At 49.3% G+C, this 22,566-nt stretch overlaps 1 protein-coding gene across 5 annotated transcripts in view; it reads right to left on the minus strand.

Annotated features, from left to right (window-relative positions):
- The window catches only part of SEMA5B (semaphorin 5B), a 114,354-nt gene that overhangs the window by 22,296 nt on the left and 69,492 nt on the right, over positions 1–22,566 (minus strand). For all 5 annotated transcript variants that reach the window (XM_059162854.1, XM_059162853.1, XM_059162857.1 and 2 more), the window contains exons 2-4: positions 15,875–16,075; positions 10,591–10,690; positions 7,519–7,564 (exon numbers count right to left, since the gene is read on the minus strand). In XM_059162854.1, the coding sequence (XP_059018837.1) occupies positions 7,519–7,564; positions 10,591–10,690; positions 15,875–16,028 (300 nt within the window). In that variant the 5' untranslated portion in view covers positions 16,029–16,075. The remainder of the gene's footprint in view (positions 1–7,518; positions 7,565–10,590; positions 10,691–15,874; positions 16,076–22,566) is intronic.

Raw genomic sequence — 22,566 nt, forward strand, 5'->3', positions numbered from 1 at the left:
TTCTTAAACCTTCTTTGAATTCAGAGTTTGCCTCTTCTGAGTCACTTTACAGTGGTCGGTGCTCATTTGTTTTGTTTGCTTGTTTTCGAGGATCATGTTTTTGAATTGCCTGGGGCTTCAGGGATGCAGCAATTCTTAAAGGGTATTCCACTCTGGTCTCCAGAATTTTCTTCCAAGCTATGGATCCCATTCTGGAAGTTGGGATGCTGGTACTTTCTTGGTCTTATGAGAAGGTGTCCACAGAAAGTTTTCCAAAAAATCAGGACTCATATTCCCTCCTCATATGATCCTAAAATGGTTTGTGGCCTGAAATGTTAATGGGTTGCTGTTACCAGACTAATGACCAAGTTCACGCCTGCATAGGCGAGGACAACTCAATCAGGACGACAGTCTGGCTGTCGGGGATGGTAAGACGCCACAGAAAGACATGGCCTGATTTCAGACTCATTAAAATGTGAAAATGTGCATCTGAGAGTCAATGCAATCATGTCTATTCTGATGAGGTTTCCTTCTTGACCAACTTTTTATTTTCCTGAACTGAATAATTGCCTTGGCTTTCTTCATTTGCTTGTTTTGCGATGTACTTACCATTAATTTCTTCCCGAGTGTTCAACAGATGTTACAAATCCCTCTCAATATCACTTGTATCATGTAAATACAAATGGTTCTGATCATCCATTCATTCCTGTCCTCTCCCTCCTGCCCCAGTGTGCCCTGGTTGTTCCTGGGGTCTCCTATTTGGTTGTTATCCCGGGACTTACCTTCTCTCCTTTCCTTTTTGCTAAATCCCATTTTTCCCATTTTTTTGATTTACTTGCTTATTTTGGTGAAATACATTTCCAGTATCTTCCTAAGAAAAGGAACATAGTAGATCAATTTTTTAAAAGTTTTAATCTATTCATTTATTTAAGTAATCTCCACACCCAACATGGGGCTCAAACTCACAACCCCAAGATCAAGAGTCCCATGCTCTTCTGGCTGAGCCAGCCAGGTTCCCCATGGCAGATTAATTTTTTTAAATTCTTGCATGTCTGATTCATCTATTTTCATACTTGATCGGTAGCTATGATACAGAGTTCTAGGTTGGAAATAATCTTCACTCAAAATTTTAAAGACATTTGTTCTTCCATTGTCTTTTAGATTCCAGTGTTGCTATGAGAAGTCTGATGTAATTCTTTTTTTTTTTTTTTTTTTTTTAGGAGATGGGGACAGAGAGGGAGGGAGACAATCTTGAGCAGGCTCCATGCTCAGCACAGAGTCAGACGTGGGTGTGGATCTCACGACCCTGAGATCATGACTTGAGCCAAAATCAAGAGTCAGATGCTTAACCAACTGAACCACCCAAGCACCCCAAAGTTTGATGTAATTCTTACTCCCCAACTTTTGTAGTGACCATTTTCTTTTTCTTTAGACTCTAGATTTTTCGATCTTCTCTTTCATAACAATATCCTAAATTTCACACTGATGTGCTTTAGTGCATGTCCCTTTTGGGGACTCATTCAGCCCTTTCAATGTGAAGACTGGTCCTCCACATTGGCAGATATTCTTATGCAATTTCATCTTTAATTTCTTCCTCACCTTTTCCTTGGTTCCCTTTTTTGTAGTTCATTAATGCAGTCAACTGTTGGCCTTTGTCCGTTGATCCTCTGATTTTCTGTTATTTCTCTCCTGTTCTTCATTACTTATTTTTGTTGTTGTTGTTCTAATTTGTGGGAGATTTTTCTTCACCCTCCTCTTTTATTGCTTTGATTCAACTTTTATTTCCCCAATCTCATTTTAAATTTCCATATTTTTATTTATTGTTTTACAAAACATTTTTATATCTCAGAAGATTCAATTCATTTTTTCTAATTCCTTTTAAAAAATGTTTTCTTATATTTTTCTTATTGTCCCTGTTTTCTTACAGCTTTCTTAATTCTATTTGTTTGTTTGTTTTGGTCTTTCTCCTTCCCTTTGGAGGCTTTCCTGATAGGTCTGGTGATTTGGGGCTATTTTTTAATATTTAAAAATAAATCCACTAGCTATTTCCCACTGAAAGGAACTGGCCTCTTAGAGTAATGGCTGATTCCAGGTCTGGGGTTAGGAAATGTACAACAAGGCAAGTTTGGAACATCTCCTCACATCAAACAGCAAGGATGCAACCAAAGGCAACCAGGGTCATGATGTCAGAAGACCCAGGAACTAAAATGAAGAGGCAACCTACTTGCAGAGAAGGGATAGTCATGAAAGATAACTCCAATGGACTGAAACACTTCAATAATGTTTAAAGCCATTTTGAGTTTGTAATAATAAGAAAAGAATAAAATTAACTGATCATCATTGACAGACTGATCATTGACAGACACTAGCATATTCTTTGAAAAGTGGTAAATAAAGAATATCAAAATTTATCCTGCGCTTCCTATAGGACTCTATGGTTGAGTAACCAAATAGGAGATGAAAAGTTTTTCTTTGTAGAATCCAGCTCATACACTGTAACATCTGCAGAATTAATGGATCTGGGAAACAATCATCAATGGCTGCTAACATTGATAAAAACAGAATACTCTGTGTGTTCTAAAAAAAGCACACAATAATATCTACAAAGTAAGCAATCTTGCAATGATCTAAACTGAATGAAGTCTTTAGATCTAGCAATCAATTTACAGATGATACAGAGAATAGAGGAACGTGTTACAATGTACCACTTGCATGGCAATCAGCAAAATCCAGACTGTGGAGAACTCTATAGGGCAAATGACCAAGTTTCTTCAATAAATAATTGCACAAAGAGAGAAAGGAGAGAAACACTGTTTTAGCTGCATACCCCATTAGTGTCTTTAGCCTTCTTGGAGTCTTAAATTTTGGAGACTCGCCAGTTAGCTCTTTAGAGAAAGGGTCTTAGTCTCCCTTTGTTGGGGGAGGGGTAAAATGGATGATGGGACTGCTATGTGGGATGGGATAGGAACCCTGGATTCTAACCTCTCAATTTAGACAATTTCAACTAGTTCCCCGTCTTATCGTTATACCTCATCCTCACATTCCACAATACCTAGCAACCCAATTTCTGAACCCTTCGGGTGCAGGGGGTGCAGCTTACTTCTGTGCCATATTTTCTTCTGTAAACTGTTCTGCTCTGCTGAATCAGTTATGACTGTCCATCCATGTCCCATCTCCCTGAAATATGTTTAATCTCTTCTCCATTGACATCTCTCTGTCATCGTGGATCCAAACAATTAAAAATTCTTCACTGTCCTTTTAATGGGTTTTTGTGAAGACGTGGAGATAGATATGTATGATCAAGCAATGTGCCATGCATAAAGTTTTAAACTAGGACCGTCCCAGAAATTCCAGTATGTTAATCTCTGGTAACTACATGGTTTTTTGCTATGGGAGAGAATGGACGAGTTGGTCAGGAACTGGAGAACTCTTTGCAGAGACTCAGCACCTCCCTTGGACACCAGTGACAATGGCTCAACATTAAAATATCCTCTGAGCATTGAGTCCACTATTCAGCAGAGGTTAGATTTCAAAGAACTTGATCGCTGCCAGACGAGGCTGGAGAATGTAGCGATAACTAGAAGAGAGCTCAAAATCAGCTTCACTGCCAAGGCCGAACAAAGCCCCATATGCGTGCTGACACGTATGTGCAGAACAGACTGCGTTTCTGCACTTTCGAGACATCTGGCAGCCCAAGATCATAAATCCATTGCAATTAGGCCGCCAGTCAACTCATCCCCTGGAACCCCTCCAGCAAAGGGCAGAAAATTGACAAATCCAAGTTAGCTCATCACACTGTAGCCCCTGTCACTGTGGACGACTGGTCACCTTTTCTTTCCCCAAACCACTTTAAGTTACACTAATAAATAACCTCCACAGATGAGGCGATTTGACTTCCCCTTCCTGTCCACAAGCATGAGTACACACACACACACACACGCACATGCACACACACACACACACAAACACGCCTGCACGCGCACACACCCCTTCTGTGCTGCTTCACGCATCTCCCCTCCCTTTAGCATGCTCAGCATTTCGATTTTCCTGAAGAAATAGTCATTTACATAAATTGTTTAATAGGGGTCGGGTACTTAGAAGTCCTTTTAATGGACGCTGGTTTGCATAAACTGTTTGTGATTAGATTTTCTTTAATTATTTAAACTATCAATAAAGCATGGAGCTTTAAGTTTGGTTAAATCCTACCTTGGGGCCAGTGGGGTGATCATTTGGCTGCAAGGAGAGGTAGAGCCATGGGGACTCCCGGGGCATATGGGGAGTAGAGGAAGCCGGGCAGGAGGGGGGTTGCTAGGCCCTTCCTCTCTACTGTGGGCAGTGGTCTGCTCCACTTTGGATAGCAAATGCTTCAGACTGAAAGCTTATAAGCAGGAACCCAAAGCCCCAGAGAGGGCAATGGAAGGGCACTTGTTGAGGTCAGGCTTCTGTGGTCAAAAGTCAGGGCTTGTTCACCAGGCCAGATGACAGACGAGGGGACTGGAGGCTGGGGCTCCCCCCCCTCCCAGCCTCTCCAGGAAATGCTACGCAGCTCACTCCAACTTCTCTCCCTCTCTCCACTTTGTGGCTAGAAGGTACTCACTATGGGGGGTGGATGTGGGCATGAAAAGTATTTATTCTTCTCCTGAGTTCTGTCATGGGGAATCCACTCTGGACTCCTGAGATCAGGCCCCAAAGAGACCCCCTGGTAAGGTGGTAAAACCAATTCCTGGTGCACCTGTGGCTGATTTGCCACCGCTGAAGCTGAGCCCTGCCCCTAGTGTGAGTCCCCAGTGTGCCTATGGGGCCAGCATAAGGTCTCTTCCTAGGGCTGAGGCCAGGTCCTCACAGAAAAGGATGAACCCAATGCCAGGCCTCATCAGCAAGCCAGAGAGTCCTAACATCTGATCAGGTGTGGGACCTGGGATCTGCTGTCAAGGACACCTGGGGAGGCCAAAACAGCTGGGTAGCTCCTACAGAAAAGATACTAAATTTGGCTGCACACTGGAATCACCTGCAATTAAAAAAAAAAAAATCCCAGTGCCCAGCTGTACCTCAACCAATCAAGTCTGAATTTCTGAGGGTGGCACCCAGGCATCACTGTTTTTTAAATCTCTCCTGATGACTCTAGTGGGCAGTGAAGGGTGAACCTCTAGCCACTGGCTAGCCACTAGCCACTAGCCACTAGCAACGAGCCAGGCTAGCTCCATTCCCAACCTGATCTATGCTACCCAGCTCTGGAAGCTAGAAACCTAGATGGCACCACAGGGGCTTAAGCCTTTGGCTAAGCCCTCCGGGGCTGCTAACTTCCCCAACTCCAGGGGTCACCTTCACGGGGAAGACTGTGCTGGGTACGTTTGATGTTGTGACCCTGTGTTTCTGTCCCCTGAAGATCTTTCTCTTCTCTCCATCCCCATTCCACTGCCTTAGTTCCATTTTCCCCACTACACACTTGGGTTCTGGCAGTTGCCTCCTAACTGGCTCTTCCACTAATCCATTCCCTGCACCAGGTCAAGTGATCTAAACACCAAAACTGGTCATGCCACTTCTCTGCTTAAAACACTTTGGTGAGCCCCACTGCATCCAAATTAACATATAGACTCCTCAGCTCAGCAGTGAAGACCCTCCAGTGTGGCCCCTCTCTTTCCCCAGGCCTCACTTGCCACCCCTCTCCCAGGCACACCCCATGATCCCGAGCACTGGGCCCCTCAGCACCCCATGCTATCTCACACCTCTGTGTACCCCCCTCAGTTGCTTGGCAAACCCCCATCCTTCAAGCTCCAGCCCAAGGGAAGCTTTCCGAGAAAGCTTTGCAGACCATGCGGAGCCTGATGGGTTCCTCATGCCTCTGGGCCGTGGTTGAACCCAGCATTCACCCCGCCTTGCATGCTTCCCACTGCATTGTTTTTATTTCTGTGCATCCGTTTCTCCTCTCTTTGACCGCTTTACTGCTCTAGTACTGCTCCTAGAAGACCTTCATTTGCAGACCTTGGGGACCTAACAAAAAGCCAACTACCTGAGCTCAGGGCAGGGCCCCGGGATCCACTTCCTTCCACCCACTTCAAACCACCTCAGCACCAACTTTCCCCAGGCCCTGACCTGCTGGGCTTAGCATCTTGGCTTCATTTTCTGTGGCTGTCAATTGGTGACTAAGTTCTGGACGGGCACTTGTTTACCAAGCTGGCAGGCCACTGGAAGGCCAAAGCCCAGACCCAGGACCATGCTACAGATACCCCATCCAGGACAGGGAATCATTTGTGATCTCACCTGCTTATTCCTGAGGCCAGTGACTGAGACTTTGGATCTCAAATGCCTAGTACCATGCCTGAGACCAGACTCGGCTTTCAGTAGGTACTCAATAAATGTTTATTGGATGGGTTGGTGGATGAATGGAGGGCGGCTTGGCTGCTTAAGGTAAGGACTGAAGGATAGATGGACCCATAAATGCACGAATGGCATTTTCCTTTCAATTTGTCCTAGGTCCTCTGGGCCCTTCCCTTCTGATGGTTGCACCTTTCCTGCTCTATTTCCCCGCCCCTCTGGCAACCAGTTGCAATGTGGCCCTTGTGGGTAGACACCCAGGCACAGCTGGAAGAAACCAGACCAGAATGTCACAACAGCTCACCAAGGAGGTGCCCCTTCCCCAAATGCCCTTTGCTGTGAAATCCTGTACCAAACAGCCCAGCACTTGACCACCTCCTATAACCGTTCCATAATAAGGTCCGAGGCGGCACTTATCATCTTGTCTCGGCTACACTGTGAGCTCTAGAGGTCAGAGTCTGCTTGTCTTAGAGCCCCTGCCCGCCCCCACCCCAGTTCTGATGAAATAAACACTCAAGCCTCCCAGACACAAGAACTGAGTCTTTTCCTTCACTGAGGAAGAGATGGACTTTTTTCTAGAATGTTCTGCCTCTGCAGAGGTGGTTTGGCATCTGTTTCTCAATCTGGGATAAATGTTCTGGATCAAGGAGTCCCATTAAAATGCCTCCCAGAGCACTTAGGGAATTATGCTTGGGGAGTCCTTCTTGGCAGCAGATAATAAATCAATCACAGCTCAGTGAAAATGCTGTGTTAGAATGGGATCACTCAGGCCAAGCTAAGAAAGGAACCAGGGACACCCTTTCTCTCGAGGCCAAAATTCAGACCTTCCTGTAGGACTACGAAGGACCAACCATTCCAGTTTGCCCAATAATGTCCCAGATTTCGCACCATAATTCCTGCATCCTGGGACCCCTTGTTCCCAGGCAAACAGGGCCAGCTGGTCATCCCCACCCACGTGCTCCTTCTCTCCGGCGGCAGCAGCCCCTCTCCATGATGCAGGAGCCCCGGGGTGTCTCCGTGTTTATGTGGCCATGTCCCCACCTGCAGCTACCTTCCCCCAGTTACCTGGAAGCCAGTCTGAGTCCATGCCCATGGGGCTCCTGTTTTTGCCCCCAAGGGCTGAATTTTGAATCTTGCTCCCTCTGCTACCCCAGCCCCAGCTCCCAAACCCCAGGGAAATCACAGGGAAGGGAAGGGAAGGGAAGAAAAAGGAGGCAAATGTACCTGAAGGAGAGAAACATTGGCAAGGCTGAGTCTGAAGAGGTAGTTCCTGTGAAAACAGAGACAGAAATCGTAAGTCAAGCTGGCTCTGCTGATAGGTCCCCAGGAAGCAGCTTCTTGGCTCCTGTTTCATGCGGGGCTGGGTGCAGAGTGCGGAGGGCCTATGGTAGGCCAACCCCAGGGATAGCTTCACCCCCACTGGCTCTTTTGACTTTCCAGCAACCCCGGGAGTAGAGAGAGAAAACTTGATTTACAGACAAGGAAACAGGTTGTTGGATCAAGCAAAGGAGCTGGGATTAAAACCCAGACTTCCTGCCCCCTGGTGGTGCTGGCAGGCCCAGGGAGCAGCCCCACCACCATCTTCCCAGCCAGGGAGCCTACTTCTGTGAAACTGGGAGCCTCATGGACCTCCTGCTAATGAGCCATCTCCTTCCTTCCAGCCCGACGCACTCCGCTCCTCAGACAGGCCAGCCCTCTCTCCCAGTGTGGGGCCTTGGGCCCCTCCAAGTCCCGTCTGCCTCGTCATCTCCTGCCGTCCCTCCTGCAGGGACTCTGGATCTGACCTTCCCACGGCCACCTCCCTGGACCACCGTGTCTCCTCTTGCCCAGATCACCACGTCCGTCCCCTCCTGATTCCTGTCCCACACCACCCAACCCACACCACAGCCTCATTGACCCCAAACACTGTTTTCATCCCATTGGCCTGCTGCTTGAAAACCTTAAATAAGGAAACGTGTCCACACAAAAGCCTGCACATGGATGTTTTTCACACCTTGATTCACAATTGCCCACACTTGGAAGCAACCAAGAGGCCTTTCAGTGGGTGAACGGGTCAATACACTGTGGTGTATCCAGATACTAGAACATTCCACAGAGCAAAAAAGAAGTGAGCGGTGGGCACCGGGGACATCGCTTTGCATGGACTTTGGAGCAATGACTCATCATGGACATGGAGGGCGGCAGGACCACTGGTCAGCGTGCCACACAAAAGTGACGGCAGGCTCACTAAGCAGACCCCTCGGCAGAGGCAGGGAGAATTCTGGCTCGGCTATCTGCTGGGCGCCCTCTGGGAGCCTCAGTGTCTGCATCTGGGAAATGGAGAAACAAACACCTGCCTTTCTCATTTCACAGTGCTGTGAGACAAGGGAATGGTGTGATGTGTGCTAAGAAGCTTTATTAATATCAAGCAGATGTAAAGTCTTGGTTTTCCCTAAGAATTTTCTTTATTTCCTTCTAATGTCTTCTTTTGGCCGTTCGTCTTTTGGTTACTGAAGTGTTTGGGAATAATTGCTTTAGAACTTTCTGGCGTACCTCAGCTGTACTGAGAAGAGAATTGAGGAGAAGTTTGTGGCGTGGGCCAGCAGGAGAAGGGAGGCCTTGCTGTAGGAATCCGGGGACCTGAAGGAGACCTCAGCCTAGGGACTTCTCTTCCCCAGCTGTGGCTCCAGGCCCAGCCTCCACTTAACTTTTTCGCTGTGCTGGGGCTGAGCAGGCCTTCCCCGTGACCTTGGCTCCAGACCTCTGCTGGACCTCCCTAGCCCCTGCTCTGCAGAGCTTCCCCGCCCCCTCCGTCCTGGCCTAAGGACAGATGGGCTCCGGCTCTGCTCTCAGGGAACACCAGCATCTGCTCACAACTTTAAAAAATTAGGGGAAGCATTGCATCACTTTATTAATTATTATCCCATCAAAAATCATTCATCACAGCATTGCTTGCAGTCTGCTCTTCTGGGAGATGAGAACAGAGAGAGATCTCTGCAGGCTGACCGGCCCCTGAATCCCTTATGGAATAAGACAGGGTATCCATGAGTGAAAAATATCCCAGCCTGAATGCCAGAGACCCAGGGGCTCAGAAAGAATGGGGGAAATGTCTAGCAGAAGAAAAGGAGGAAGGAAAGTGACCTAGAGAAAGGGGGAGAAGAAACTGAGGACCCACTTGATTTGCTGTGAGGGCTGCGAGGGACCAAGTCCAGGCCTGACTTTCCCTGTCTCTGAGGGCACAGGCAGGCTCACGGAGTGGGAAAGCCCTAGAGTGGGTGAGAAAGAGCCGAATGAACACAGGTGGGTGGCCCAACCCTTCCAAGCCTCAGCGTGCCAGTCCATACAATGGGGATAATCACAGAACACCCTGCCTGAGGCAAATGTGAAGATGAGGTGACTTATGACATGCGTCATTTACTACATGCTGTGGCTGCTCTCCTGCATGTGTGGTACCCTCTTGTCATCTTATCATGTGATCTTGGGAAGCTCCCCTCCCCCTCTCCTGCCCCTTGCCTCTTCATGTTTAAATCAAGGGCAGTTGGATTAGACTAGTGGCTTTCAAACCTGAGAGTCATCAAACTCACCTGGAGGGCTGCCTAAAACACATTGTTGAGCCCCCAGCCCCAAACTTTGGATTCAGCAGGTTTGGGTGGAGCCCAAGAATTTACATTTCTAACGAGTTCCCAGGGACTGCTGCTCCTGCCCTCCAGGGACCACACTTTGAGACCCACTGGAGTGAACGTCTCTAAGCTCCCTTCCCTTCTAGAGTCGATGGTCCATGCTTTTGTGAGAACTGTCCTTCTGTTCTACTCCATACTGCGTCCCCAAGTCCTCCGTGGAGCTGGAACAGTTCAGCAAGATGAGCAGCACAGAGAGAAATGAAGGGCTTCACAGGAGACGCCCGCGGCCCAAGTCCAGCATCCCAGGTGCAGGCAGCCGGCCAGCCAGCAGGGGGCTCCTGGGCACCTTTTCTGCAGGGAGCTCCCAGGGAGGACATGGACAGGGCAGTCCTGGCAGCAGGGTAGGGACAGGGGGTAGAAGGTGGCCGGCAGGTATTCTGCTCTTGGTAACTACCAACCATGAAGGAATATGGCTTGCTGAGATCTGGAGATCTAGAGGTCACCTCCCACCTCTGCTCCCCCCACACCTTGCTTCAACTAATGCTTCCTTTTGTGGGAGACAGACATTCAGTTACAGAAAAGGAACCTGGGCCCAAGAGAGAGTCTGCCCATAGTGGGCTCATCCCAAATAATATTCCCTCTACCCAGGTCTAAGCACACCGCCACTGGTGGCACCAGCCCTCCTACACCCCCTTACCTGGCTCCCACGATGAGCTGGTTCCTGGAGGGATCCAGGGCAAGCTGGGAGAAATCCCGGGCTCCAGGGTAGGTGAAGTTAAAGACCCACGGCTTCAGATCTGGTGGAGGGAGAGGCAACCATTCTGGTTACTGCTCTACCAGCATCCACCCCCAGAATGGAAGAGCTAAAGTCAGCATGAGGTCAGGGAGCAACGAAGCAGGGGCACCACCGAGACCTCGGTTCCACCTGCCCCCTCTGTGAGCAGCCAGCTGGGGGACAGGGAGTGGGGGTGTTGTCACTGTTCCTGCTGTGTTCCCTAGTTTGGAGAAGGGCTCCCCCTAACCCCTAGCCATCCAAAGGGAAAACTATAATTATCCTTGACTCCCGTTAGACCCTCCCCAGCACTTAAAAACACTTGCAAATCCCGACTGTTCCACCTCTGAGAAATCCATCCCTCTTGCCCTCCGTACGCCACTCCCATTCCAAGCTACTAGGGTCTCTTGCCTGGACTGGTGCCAAGAGCATCCTCTCTAGCCTGGCTTCCACTCATGCCAGTTGACTCCTTAGAACCCTTTACTAGCTCCCAGTTGCCCTAAGGAAAAGTTGCAATTCCTGGGAAGGCCTTTGGGTTCTGCACTCACTGTCTTCCTTCCCGGTTTGAATGCCAGGTACATTAACTATTTAGTGACCCACCGAGAGAATGATGCTTCATCTTTTACATCCCCCTCAAACAACCACCCCAGCCACACTAAACTAGAACACTGCGCAGATCTCTCTTTGCCCCTCTGTGCTTCCTCAATGGAACGGTCCTATTCACCCCCAACGCTATTGCACCTCCTCCGAGAAGCCTTCCCTGACTCCTCCAAGCCAGAGTAAGGTCTCTACTTTACTGCCATCAAAACCCCCATCTTGTTGGGGTCTAGTCCCGTTGTTTTCTCTGGGAGGTAGGGAGGATCTTGCTTCTTAGATCTGTAGGCTCTGCCCAGCGCCTGAAAGGAGTCTAGTGAATGCATGAGTAATTCACTCCCTTCTGTATACGAAGAATCGAGTTTTCGGACAAGACTCCACGGAAGTGGGAATAACAGGGACATGTGTGGTCAGTCTTGAGTCCTGTCTCCAAGGAAGGCCAAAGCCCACCAGGGGATTGAGGGTTGGGCAGAGACTTCATAGCCCTATGGATGGATGGGCAGTCGTCTGAGGAGGGGCACAGTGCCTGGGGCACAGTGCCTAGCTCTTCCATATTACCCTCCCACTGGAGAGCCCCTTCTCCTATCCAGGTCCACAGCCCCTTAACAGCTTCCCTCAGCCCTGGCCTCATGGGGTGGGGGGAGGGACCTGGCCAACAATGAGCAAGCCATGGGGCAGAGAACTTTTATGTCAGTGGGGATGAAGATGAGGGGGGAAATGTGAGACCCTGTGCTGTCTCCCCGCAGTGCATTAGCAACTGGCTCACAGAAGGTCCAGAGGAGAGTGTGTGTGTGTGTGTGTGTGTGTGTGTGTGTGTGTGTGTAATCCAGGGGAAATAAATCATTGCTCATTATCCTCCACTACAGAGTAAAAGCAGCCCTTCATTTCTGCACGATAGGCAAACACTTAATCGCTCCCTGGAGAACTCGAAGTTTTGTGAGCTGGATGTTTTTCAGAAAACTGTGATATGCACGATTAAAAAAAAAAAAAAAAGAGGAAGAAACTCTGCAGCAAAATGTAGCAAACCCCTTGGGTCTGCCTCAGCCCTCAGCAGGTGACTGCAGGTTAGCCAGGATCGTCATGAATTTGCAACGCCATCTGAGCAATACCGGTGTAAGGAGTAGATTGGGAGTCCGGTGGGCTGGGTTTTGAGTAGAACTCAGGGCCACTCTCAAAAATCCTGGCAGATAGTATACTACATTAGAGATTAAGCCAAGGGTCCTCCTCTTCCAGGAAGACTTCCTGAATTGTAATCTCCCCACCCTGAGTTTATTTTGTTCCATATTCTCTCTACCTTGTCTGGTTTACTCACACTGTATGTTTTTGTTGCTCTAAATGTGCTCAAGTCTGTTTTCTGTGTGTGCACGGGGGGAATACGAGGGGCTTGCCTGTCCCCATCAGACTGCATGCTCCCCAACAGTAGCAACTGGGTCACACTTCATTCAGTTCTCCTCTCCCCCTCCGATGGGGATCTTCCAGGTGTGGGCAGCTGAACAGGGGAGGAGGTAGTGTGATTGGTGTGCAGCAAGCCAGAAGAATTCTGTCTGGGGACTTCTCAGCCTGGTCTCCACTCAGGTCCTTTCCTGGGGTGGGGGGGCGGGGAGGGGAAGACAATACAGAGCAGGAGGGGGGTGGCTGGCAACGGGAGGAAGGGGCAGCGATAGGAGTGGAGTGTGGCAGCCCCTTCCAGTTTCTGTCCCTCTCCCCCGGCCCCAGAGGGACCCCCTGACAAGGGCAAGGGGAAAGAGGCGAGGGGAGAGAGATGCAGCGGGTGCAGCACGATGATCCTGGGGGAGCTGTCTCGGGAAGGGAGCCAGCTTCCTCTTATTAAACAGGCAAACAGGACCAGAGGGAAGGCTGTCTTTAAAACACCAAGCACGTTCTGAGCTCCGTGTGCAGAGAAGGCTTTGGACGGTGACTTTAAGAGAAAAATGACATTCTCCATGACGCGCCTGTGATTTTAATTATAGTCAATTCAATTACCCACTTTGTGGATTAACCACTGTCAGTGTTAACTCCATACTGGCTTCTCCCTGCCTCCTAGAAATTCCATGCTCTGGCAGAAGGAAGGATGTGCAGGCCAAAGACAAACACAGGTGGGCCCCCCTTAAAAGAAACCCGTAGGAGAAAATTTAACCTTACGAAATGGAAAAATGCCTGTCAGGTTCTGCAACTGGCAGTTCCTCTAGGGCATTTAGGGGTTACTCACAGATCAGCCAGGTGTCGGGGAGAAGGGAACTCACAGCTACAGGGCTGGAAGCCTACTGATCAGTCAGAAATAAAATGTAACATCTGAGGGGATCCTGGGAGCTGGGGGTTGGCACTGGGCTTGGTCGTGTGGCAACTTCTCTGGAACATGGCATCACCCAGAACAGTCAGTCACCCAACATGAGTTGAGTCCCTTGTGTGTGCTCAGCGGTACTAAAAGATGTGAGGAGATGAAAGATCCAGTCCTGGTCCAGGACCAATAGCTCTAGGGAACCAAAGGGAGTGACCTGTAAGGAACAAGAGGTATTCGAGTACCCAAAGGGGACTCTCACTCCCCTGATGTCCCACAGCACCCAGAGCTCTGCCCCTGGTGTCAAGTAAGGCTCAATAAAAAATTTGGTGAATGGAAAACAAAGTCGTCAGAGTAGAGAACTGAGTGGGTGGAGGGCAGGCCAGGAAGGCTGGGGGAAGCGGGGTGGGGGTGGGCAGGGAGAAGCAGACATGATGCTTCTCTCCTGGGCTGTCAGTCTAGATGATGGACCATCTCTGCTTGCTGGGGGGAAGGGGATTTCTTAGTTACTCTACGTCAGCTGGAGCCTCATTTCTCCATTCAGAAAGAGGGTAGGCGGAAAGTTAGTTTCATTCAAGTGATATACACCTGCAGATTAAAAATGGTGTCAAGGAAAAAAAAAAAGGGTGACAAGGAAGCCAGGCACTCGAGGAACACATCTTCTACCACTCCCTCCCCAGTTGGCTCCAGTACAGGTATAGACCAGCCTGGTGGGGGTTGGGGGGGGGCAGGAATTCCCATGCTCTCCTTCCACTGTCCCTGCTGCCAGAATTAGTCAGGCCAACTATGTCCCCCAGCAAGGCCCCCTGAGAGGAAATGGTCCATCAGGAGCTGTCACAGGGCATCCAACAAGAGGACAGCCCTCAGAATCCCACCTTCTCTGTCCCCTACTTGGTCCTTCCCTTCCGTGACGGGTACCAGAACTCGGAGCCATCAGAAGTCTGAGAGTGTACTCGTGTTTTGTAGGCTTAAAGACACTGCTAATTTACTTTAATCCACTTAAGCCTTCAAAGCCTTGGATCCCAGCTCAAACAAGACAGCACGGAGGAGACAGCTGCAGATTCTCCTCCCCCAGACGGGAGCCAGCCCACAGCTGGGAATCCCGCACTTCTAAACCACCCCAGCCTCCCCGACTTTGCCACCCCCCCCCACCTGTCCCACCCTCCAAATCCCATGCCAGCCTCAGATTCTTGCATTTATTTTTCCGCTCCAGTTTCCGTCTTGCCCCCTTTGACTAGCTGTGTGGAATCCCAGAGGACGGCTTCTCATCCTCCTGCCGAGGGGCCGTGAAGGGAGCTGGAAGAGCCCTTGGATGCCCGCCCTTAAGTCCTGCCTCAGACAAAGCTCTCCAAAGCACTATACCTCAGCCCTCCCATTTGTTGTTGTTGTTGTTGTTTTTTAAGTTGGAAAAGATTGAAATGGTTTCTTTTTTTAACATCTTAATTTTATTTTTATTTTTATTTTATTTTTTTCAGTGTTCCAAGTTATTAAAGGAGATCGACCATCTTTGCCCTGCCTCCCTGTTAGGGTCATTGTGATGTGGAAATAGGGCGGGTGTTTGTTTATTAGACTTATGAACCTGGGGACCCATTCAAGCTACATCCGCAGATTCCAGCATGAGCTGCCATGCAGGTGATGGTTCTGGAAGGGTCGATGTGATCGTGGCCCCACCGGGGAGCCCCACACTGGCCACCAGGTTATGGGAGGACATCCGAGATGTTCTGGTATTTGTGTTTTGTTTGGGATTTAGATTATCATTGAATACATGTATATTCATTTTAGAAACTTTTACTGAGAATTTATAGACTCCTCAGAAAATGTCCAGCGATTCACAAATCCCAGTCTGTGAAACACTTTAATAGGACATCTTATGCCCTCCCTTGACAGACAAAGGGAGTTATTAGTCATCAAGCCCCCTGTCCCTGTGGGTTCCCAGGGCCCCGAAGACAGGAGTCCCTGCAACTGTCTTAGAGCAGCAGGAAGCTTCCGGAGAGCTCCAGCACTTCCTAAGCAGTGAGTTATCTTCATTCTGCCTCCCAGGGGAACTACGAAACAGAGCTCATGCTTCCAGAAGAGCTAGAACTGAGGTGGCCAAAGAACCCTTGCCCACTCCAACCAGGGCCCTCCTCCTCCTGGTGAACATGGATGAAAGCTTCAATAAATAGTCTGGAGACTCAAAGCAGAGCCCTCCAGCCCATGGCTGCCCATCCTTCTTATATCTATCCTCAAGGGGGGACATCTGGGACTTCTGAGAGCTGGAGACCCTGCCGAGTCCAGACCTAAGTCCTTCTAGAACCAGGCATCTCGAAACAGGAACTAGTGGGAAGGGGTTCTCACCTGCAAAGGCCACAGTGGGGTGTTCCCTCAGGCTGCAGAGCTGCGGCTCACTGCTGGGCTCAGGGGCGACATCCTGGGAGCTGGACAGGTGGAACACCAGCAGTGTGAGGCTAGGCGGCAACAGGGTAATAGCCAGGGGTCCCGGGAACACCATGGTGGGCCCCTCCGCAGTCCTAGCTCCCGGAAGCAGGTGGGGAAGATCTGCAAGGCAAATACACTGAATCTCACCACGCGCTTCCTCAGCAGCGCCCACGTCTTCCCGCTTTCTCCAAGGTTGTGAGCCGTCCCCCCAGGCTCTGTTTGTTTGTCGGTGTAAATAAATTTATATTTTACTTATGTGACTTACAGTTTACCTCGCCCTTGTAACACAAAGTTAATAGATCATATCTTGAGAGCTAATTTCCCTTGTAATGGTATTCTGGATAAAACTGACAAATTACTGAGCTTTTTCTATTATGATCCCCAACGGCTTAAAATTAGTTTTCATGATAAAGGTGGTATCTAGGGGTTTTAATAAGTGGAGCTGGGACAAGAGGGTAACCATTCATAAAAAGATAAATTGGGATCCATAATCCACACCTTGTACTAGGAAAGATTCCAACTGGATACAAGATTTAGTCGTTAAGAATAAAATCATAAAAATACTAGAAGAAAATGTGGGCAGAATTCTTTATAACTTTGGAATAGAGAACCATGACTCAAAATCCAAAAGCTGTTAAAGAAAAGATCGACAAATTTAACTACATAAAACCCCAAACTTCTGCATGGCCCCCTTCCCCCAAAAGTGAACAACAAGCAAAATCAAAAAGGCAAGTGACAAACAGGAAAAACTATTTGCAATACAAACAAAGGGCTAATATTCCTAATACATAAATAATTCCTGGGGATCCAGAGGGAAAAGATCAACAATCATTTAGAAAAATGGGCCAAGAATATAAATACAAACAGGGCTTAAAAATATGCATGACCCTATTTTCACTCATAATAAGAGCGATGCAGGGGTGTCTGGGTGGCTCAGATGGTTAAGCATCTGCCTTCCGCTCAGGTCATGATCTCAGGGTCCTGGGATCGAGCCCCATGCTGGGCTCCCTGCTCAGCGGGGAGTCTGTTTCTCCCTCTGCCTCTCCCCTTGCTTGTGCCCTCTTTGTCCTTCTTTCTCTCTCAAATGAATGGATAAAATCTTTAAAAAAATGAGAGCAAAGCAAATTAAGACTTAGCAGAGGTAAGCACTGTTCACCTATCACTTTAGAAAAAATCCAAGTGAGATGGCACTTTCGGCGAGGCTGTGGGAAAGGGGGTGCTCGTAGAAACCATGGTGCAGAACAGTACAACTACCAGGGACAGAAGTCTGGCCAAACGGCAGAGGTGTGAACTCTTCGACCTGATTTCTGGGAGTCTTAACCCGTGCAACTCAAAGTGTGGTCCATGGAGCAGTGACCACCCACAACCTGCAATGACTTTGGAGTAAGATAAACGCAGAAACTTGAGAGGGAGTGGTGAAAAAACTTTATGGTAATGCGACACAGTGATTTTTATGTCCGTTGGATCTAATAAAATTTGGGGGCTTGTATCTTTCCTAGTTTTATTATTTTTTTTGTCAATTCACTTCTCCAGTAATTCACTTTTATTGAATTTTATATAAGTACCCATCTGCGACAGATTGTAAATTGAAATGTAAAACCTGCTCCTTCACCAGAGATCATGGAGAGGCAGAAATAGACTAAAGAGGCACCTGTACATATGCGAAGTGATTCATGTACAAGATGATCCCATGGGGCATTCTTCGAAATAACAGAAGATGGGGACACGACCAACTATCTAGCCACTGGACACCACTTAAATAAGATACAGCATATATTTGTGATGGAATATTATGCAGCTCTAGAAAAGAATGGTGATTTTTCTCTAGATTTTGGTTGGGAAAAATCTCCAGGTATATTAAGTGAAGAAAACAAAACAAAACAAAACCCACAAACCAGAACAGTGTAATAGTATGCAACTTTGCATGCAAAAAAAAAAAAAAAAAAGAAGGTAGAAATGAGACTATATATTTATATATGCTTGTATTAGCATTAACATAAATAAATCCAAACTAATTGTAAAACTGGTTAACTATAAGCAGAAAAATCATGATAGAGGCTTCTCAACATACACCTGTTTATGTTATTTTCGCTTTTGATTATTAAATATGTTTAATATTACCCATTCCATAAAAAAATTTAAAGACCGTTTATATCTAGTTTAGGTCCCTAAAATGTCTAATATGGGGGAGCACAGCAGTTCCTCTGGAGTCTGACTCAGAATCTCTGAATCAGCTCCCACCTTTCTCCTTCCCCATCACCAAACCTAGGTGACAGCACATCCCTCACCTGTGACCCCTCCTTGGAGTCACATCCTTACCTGGGAAATACAAGGTTGCAGCAGGCCAGAGATTTCTGGCTGGAGGTGGGAGCAAATCAGAATCACCTGCAGTGGGGGTGGGGTCCTGGGTCCAGCAGGTGAGTGATCCCAAAGGGGATTCCGACCAACTTCTGCAGGGACTAGAGATCCCTGGGGGTCCTTCCCACTCTAAGACCCTTTGCTCCCAACCCCTCCTATTTCTTCCCTTCCTATTGACGTTGCTTTACGCTAGGTCTAGAAAATGAGAGCAGGGTGATTTTCTTCCTGCCTGTTCCGGCACACACGTGTGAGATGGGCTAACACCTGACATAGTATTGCTTCGAGTTTTGTAGGAAATCCACTGGTGACTCTGTGGACTCTGCACTCAGCAGAGCCCCCTTCTCCTTTACCCTGGCCCATCCCGCACAGCCCACGGGGCAGAGGTCCCTAGAGCACCTCCTTGGTCCCCTGAGCCTCAGTGGCAAACGTGGGACTCTCTGTTCCTCCCCAGGAGAGCTGGCCATCCCTCTTTGAGGAAACCCACCGGGTGGGAGGTTTGGTCCAGGCATACCCCCTCGAGTGATTTTCACATGGCCACTGGCATGGCATCATTCCTGAGAGCTGAACGGAGTCTTTCCTGCTGCACAGGGCTGGGCACTGCTACAGAATTTCCTCTTGCCCTTTGACACTTGTGCTAGATGCTTTCTATTTGTCCCTCTACTCCGTCCCCTCCTCCCCACTGTGCCTGGACTGCGACAGGGGACTCCTTCCCTCTGTTTGGTCAATGGAGGCACTGGAAGAGATGGGAGGAAGGAGGGAGAAGGGAGCAGGGTGAGTGGCTGCACCCCTTCCCCCCAGAATGTCAGGGTTAAGCCCCCTGGTTTCAACAATTACCTGGCTCACCCTTCCTCCCTTGGCCTGGGGCTAGGGCTATTTCCTGATAACCAGCTGCAGGGTAGAGCCCGATGAGCAGTCCCATAAGGCTCCCAACCCCTTCCCAGACCTTCATAGATAGTTCCTTTATTAAGCTGCCCTCCCTATCCCGACCTAAGTGTGCCATCTGTTTCCTGGGGGGATACTGACTGATAACAACATCTCACAGGGTGATACTCGACACAGAGGCAAATACCATCTTTTCAGACCTTAGCTGGGGCTTTGCCTCTCTCGGCCCCTCCCTGGAGATGCTATGGCAACGGCCCTCCCCTCATTGTTCCCCACGGTCCCTTGGCCCCATCTTTCCTCCAGGCCACAGGCCTTAAAGTACCCAATTTCCACAGCAGAAGTTCCAGTCACATCATGGCTTTTATGTAAATATGTCCTCCAAGTCCCTCCTGAATCAATAATTACTAGATTAATATCAACCTGGTCCACCTTGGGCGCCCCGCACTGCGCTGTTTGAGACGGGAAGGGAATGGCGCACAGAAATGTGGGCGGGGAAGGGTGGGTGGGGGGCAGGACCCTTATTTCAGATCAGCTCCACTCAAATGAGGGAGGAGGAAGAGGGGAAGAGAGAGCCATGCACACTGCACATAGACCAGACAGGCCCCCAGAGGGAGACAGACTGAACGCTAATCAGGGAGGAGACAGGAAAAGCCTTTATTCTGATGAACGTTCCGAGTCTTAGGAATGCAAGTTCGGGCCAAGGAGCTGACTTCAGGGATCCCGTGGGGACACATGCACCTCCTTGGCATCACCTTCAAGGACCTCCTCTGCCCTTGGTAAGAAAGCCAGCAGACCCCAAGAGGGGTGCAAAAGAGGGACAGAATGAGCAAGACAGCGAGGAATGGGGCCGGAGTGTGGAGTGCTGCTGGTCACGGCAGAGAGCCTGATAAGCCAGGGTTTGCAGCCTTGTGAATGTCCGCCGAAGTCGAGGATGCCATCCCGAATAAAGGAGAAAGGTGGTCCATCCCCACATCACTGAGCCCTACAAGACTGGTCTTCGTGAGCAGAGTGTAAGACACTTGTGTGTGTGTGTGTTGAGGGGGTGGATTTCCAACCCCTGAGGGTCCCTCTTTGGAAATTACCTCCCCTCCATCCACAGGTCAAGGGGGTAGTCCGGCCAGTCTTGCATACACCCATCCCCACCCACCATAGCCCAAAGCACGGAGGATAGTCATGTGGTCAAAACAGACCAATCAGATGCTCTCCCGTGGCGATTTGGGAGTATGACCCCCATCCCACCCCAGGGTCAAGTCAGTCTTTGTGGAGGAAACGGAGAAGAGCAACATGGGCCCTGTGGGGGGTCTGCCTTCCCCCTGTCACATGAGATAAGTGGGGTAGCCGAGGAGATGGCCATCTAAAGATGGCCAGCCCTGGCGGGAGACAGACAACAGAGACTCTCTGGAATGCTAATAGATTTCCTGAAGTCTGATACTTCCTACTTCCATGAGGCATAAGCCTACTTCCCAATCCCTGTAATAGAATCTTCCATGTTTGCTTAAGTCAGCCAGAGTCATGTCAAACCTGGAGTTGCCTCACACTATCAACTCTGCATGTGCATGCTTTCCTCCTCCTTCCTAAAGGAGCCTCTGCACTGGTGGGCATTGCGGGCAAGGTGCCCTGCTCAAAGCCTCTGCCAGCGGACCAAACCAGACAGGGATGGCCGGGGCGATGCGTGAGGAAGCCATCAGTGGGGCCTCTGCGGAACCATGAGAGGAGGGTTTCCTTCTCCCCACTTGGCCTACAGCCGGGATGTAAGGTGCCACATTGACTTCCCTGAGCCGCATGATACGGATGGTGGTGCAGGAGGGTAGGTGGGACCTGGGAGGGTGACAGAATCAGTCGGCTTTGGTCTGCCCCCATCCAAACCTTTTCTGTGATGTTTGCCCATCACAATTCTGTGCTTGTTCCCTTGTCTGTGACATGGGGAGACTCGTGGCACTTGACTCGGAAAGGGGTTGTGAAGATTGGATGAGGCTTAAAACGGCTCCAGTGGGCACCTGGGTGGCTCAGTGGTTTAAGCCGCTGCCTTCGGCTCAGGTCATGATCCCAGGGTCCTGGGATCGAGTCCCGCATTGGGCTCTCTGCTCAGCGGGGAGCCTGCTTCTCTCTCTCTCTCTTCCTGCCTCTCTGTCTACTTGTGATCTCTGTCTGTCAAATAAATAAAATCTTTAAAAAAAAAAAAAATGGCTCCGGTCACCTGGGTGGCTCAGTGGGTTAAGTGTCTGACTCCTGATTTTGGCCCATGTCCTGATCTCAGGGTTGTGGGATTGCGCCCCGCATCTCGCTTGGCGCTGGGCATGAAGCCTGCTGAAAATTCTCTCTGCCCCTCCCTAGAACCACACCTGCCCTAAAGTACAGAGCACGGGGGTTGGCTATTGTTGTTGTTGTTGTTGTTGTTGTTGTTGTTGTTGAATAACTCACTGCCCATCCGTTGAAGCCCTTGTTCTTCAGGTCTCGGGAATCACCTATCCCATACAGTTCCTATCTCATACAGTTCAGGTTTTCATTCCTGTAACCAGATATGCCTCAGACAAACAGGAATTTTTATTTCTAGTACATTTGTCTGATCTGACATTAAAATAATCTGGGAATTTCTCCGCAGGCAGTGCATAACAGAGGTCTCCCCCGACTCCCCGCCATCTTCTGGAGGGCTGTAGTCCTGAGCTCAGGAGGCCACCGGGCCTGTGGAGATTGGCGGTTTTGTCACCTGTAAAATGGGGCTTATAGTTCCCTGCCTGAGAACTAAGTCTGGCACAGCGTAGGCCCTTTATGAAATCCCCTTGTATGAGTGTATTCATACACATAAAACCCTCACTAGTTACTGAAGTGTCTTCCCACGTATAGCCATTCGTTCACTTATACCACACTTGCCTGGGCATTAGTTGAACACCTGCTATATGCAGGTGTCTGGACAGACAGGGGAAGCAAGGGACGGACAAAAGCATGGTCCCTGTCTGCAAGGAGCTCACAGTACAATCAAGGAGAGTAGACCATTTTCCCAGGGCCAATATATCACTAGACAGACACAGCAGCCCGGGCCCCGGGCTCGGACAGGTAAGGGGACCCAGAAACCCTGCACTCCGTCCTGCCCCAGAGCCACATGTCACTGGCACTGTGGCAGGGTTCTCGAGGAGTGGGGAAGAGAGGACTGTAGCACCAGCCGACTCTTGCTATTTTGGGAAACCGCCAGTGATAAGGAAAGCATTTTCCCGAATCATGGGCCAGAGCTTCTACAGCCTTCTCTCCTGCTGCTGCCCCAATTCCCTGCGGTCCTCGATATGGGGTCACTCTAATGATGCTGGGAGGCATGTGATGCATGTGCTTGTGTGTGAGAGAGAACGAACACCCACACAGGCACCCTCTTGAGGACT

The sequence above is a fragment of the Mustela lutreola genome, chromosome 2 (genome assembly GCF_030435805.1).
Source record: "Mustela lutreola isolate mMusLut2 chromosome 2, mMusLut2.pri, whole genome shotgun sequence".
NCBI classification, from domain to species: Eukaryota; Metazoa; Chordata; class Mammalia; order Carnivora; family Mustelidae; genus Mustela; species Mustela lutreola.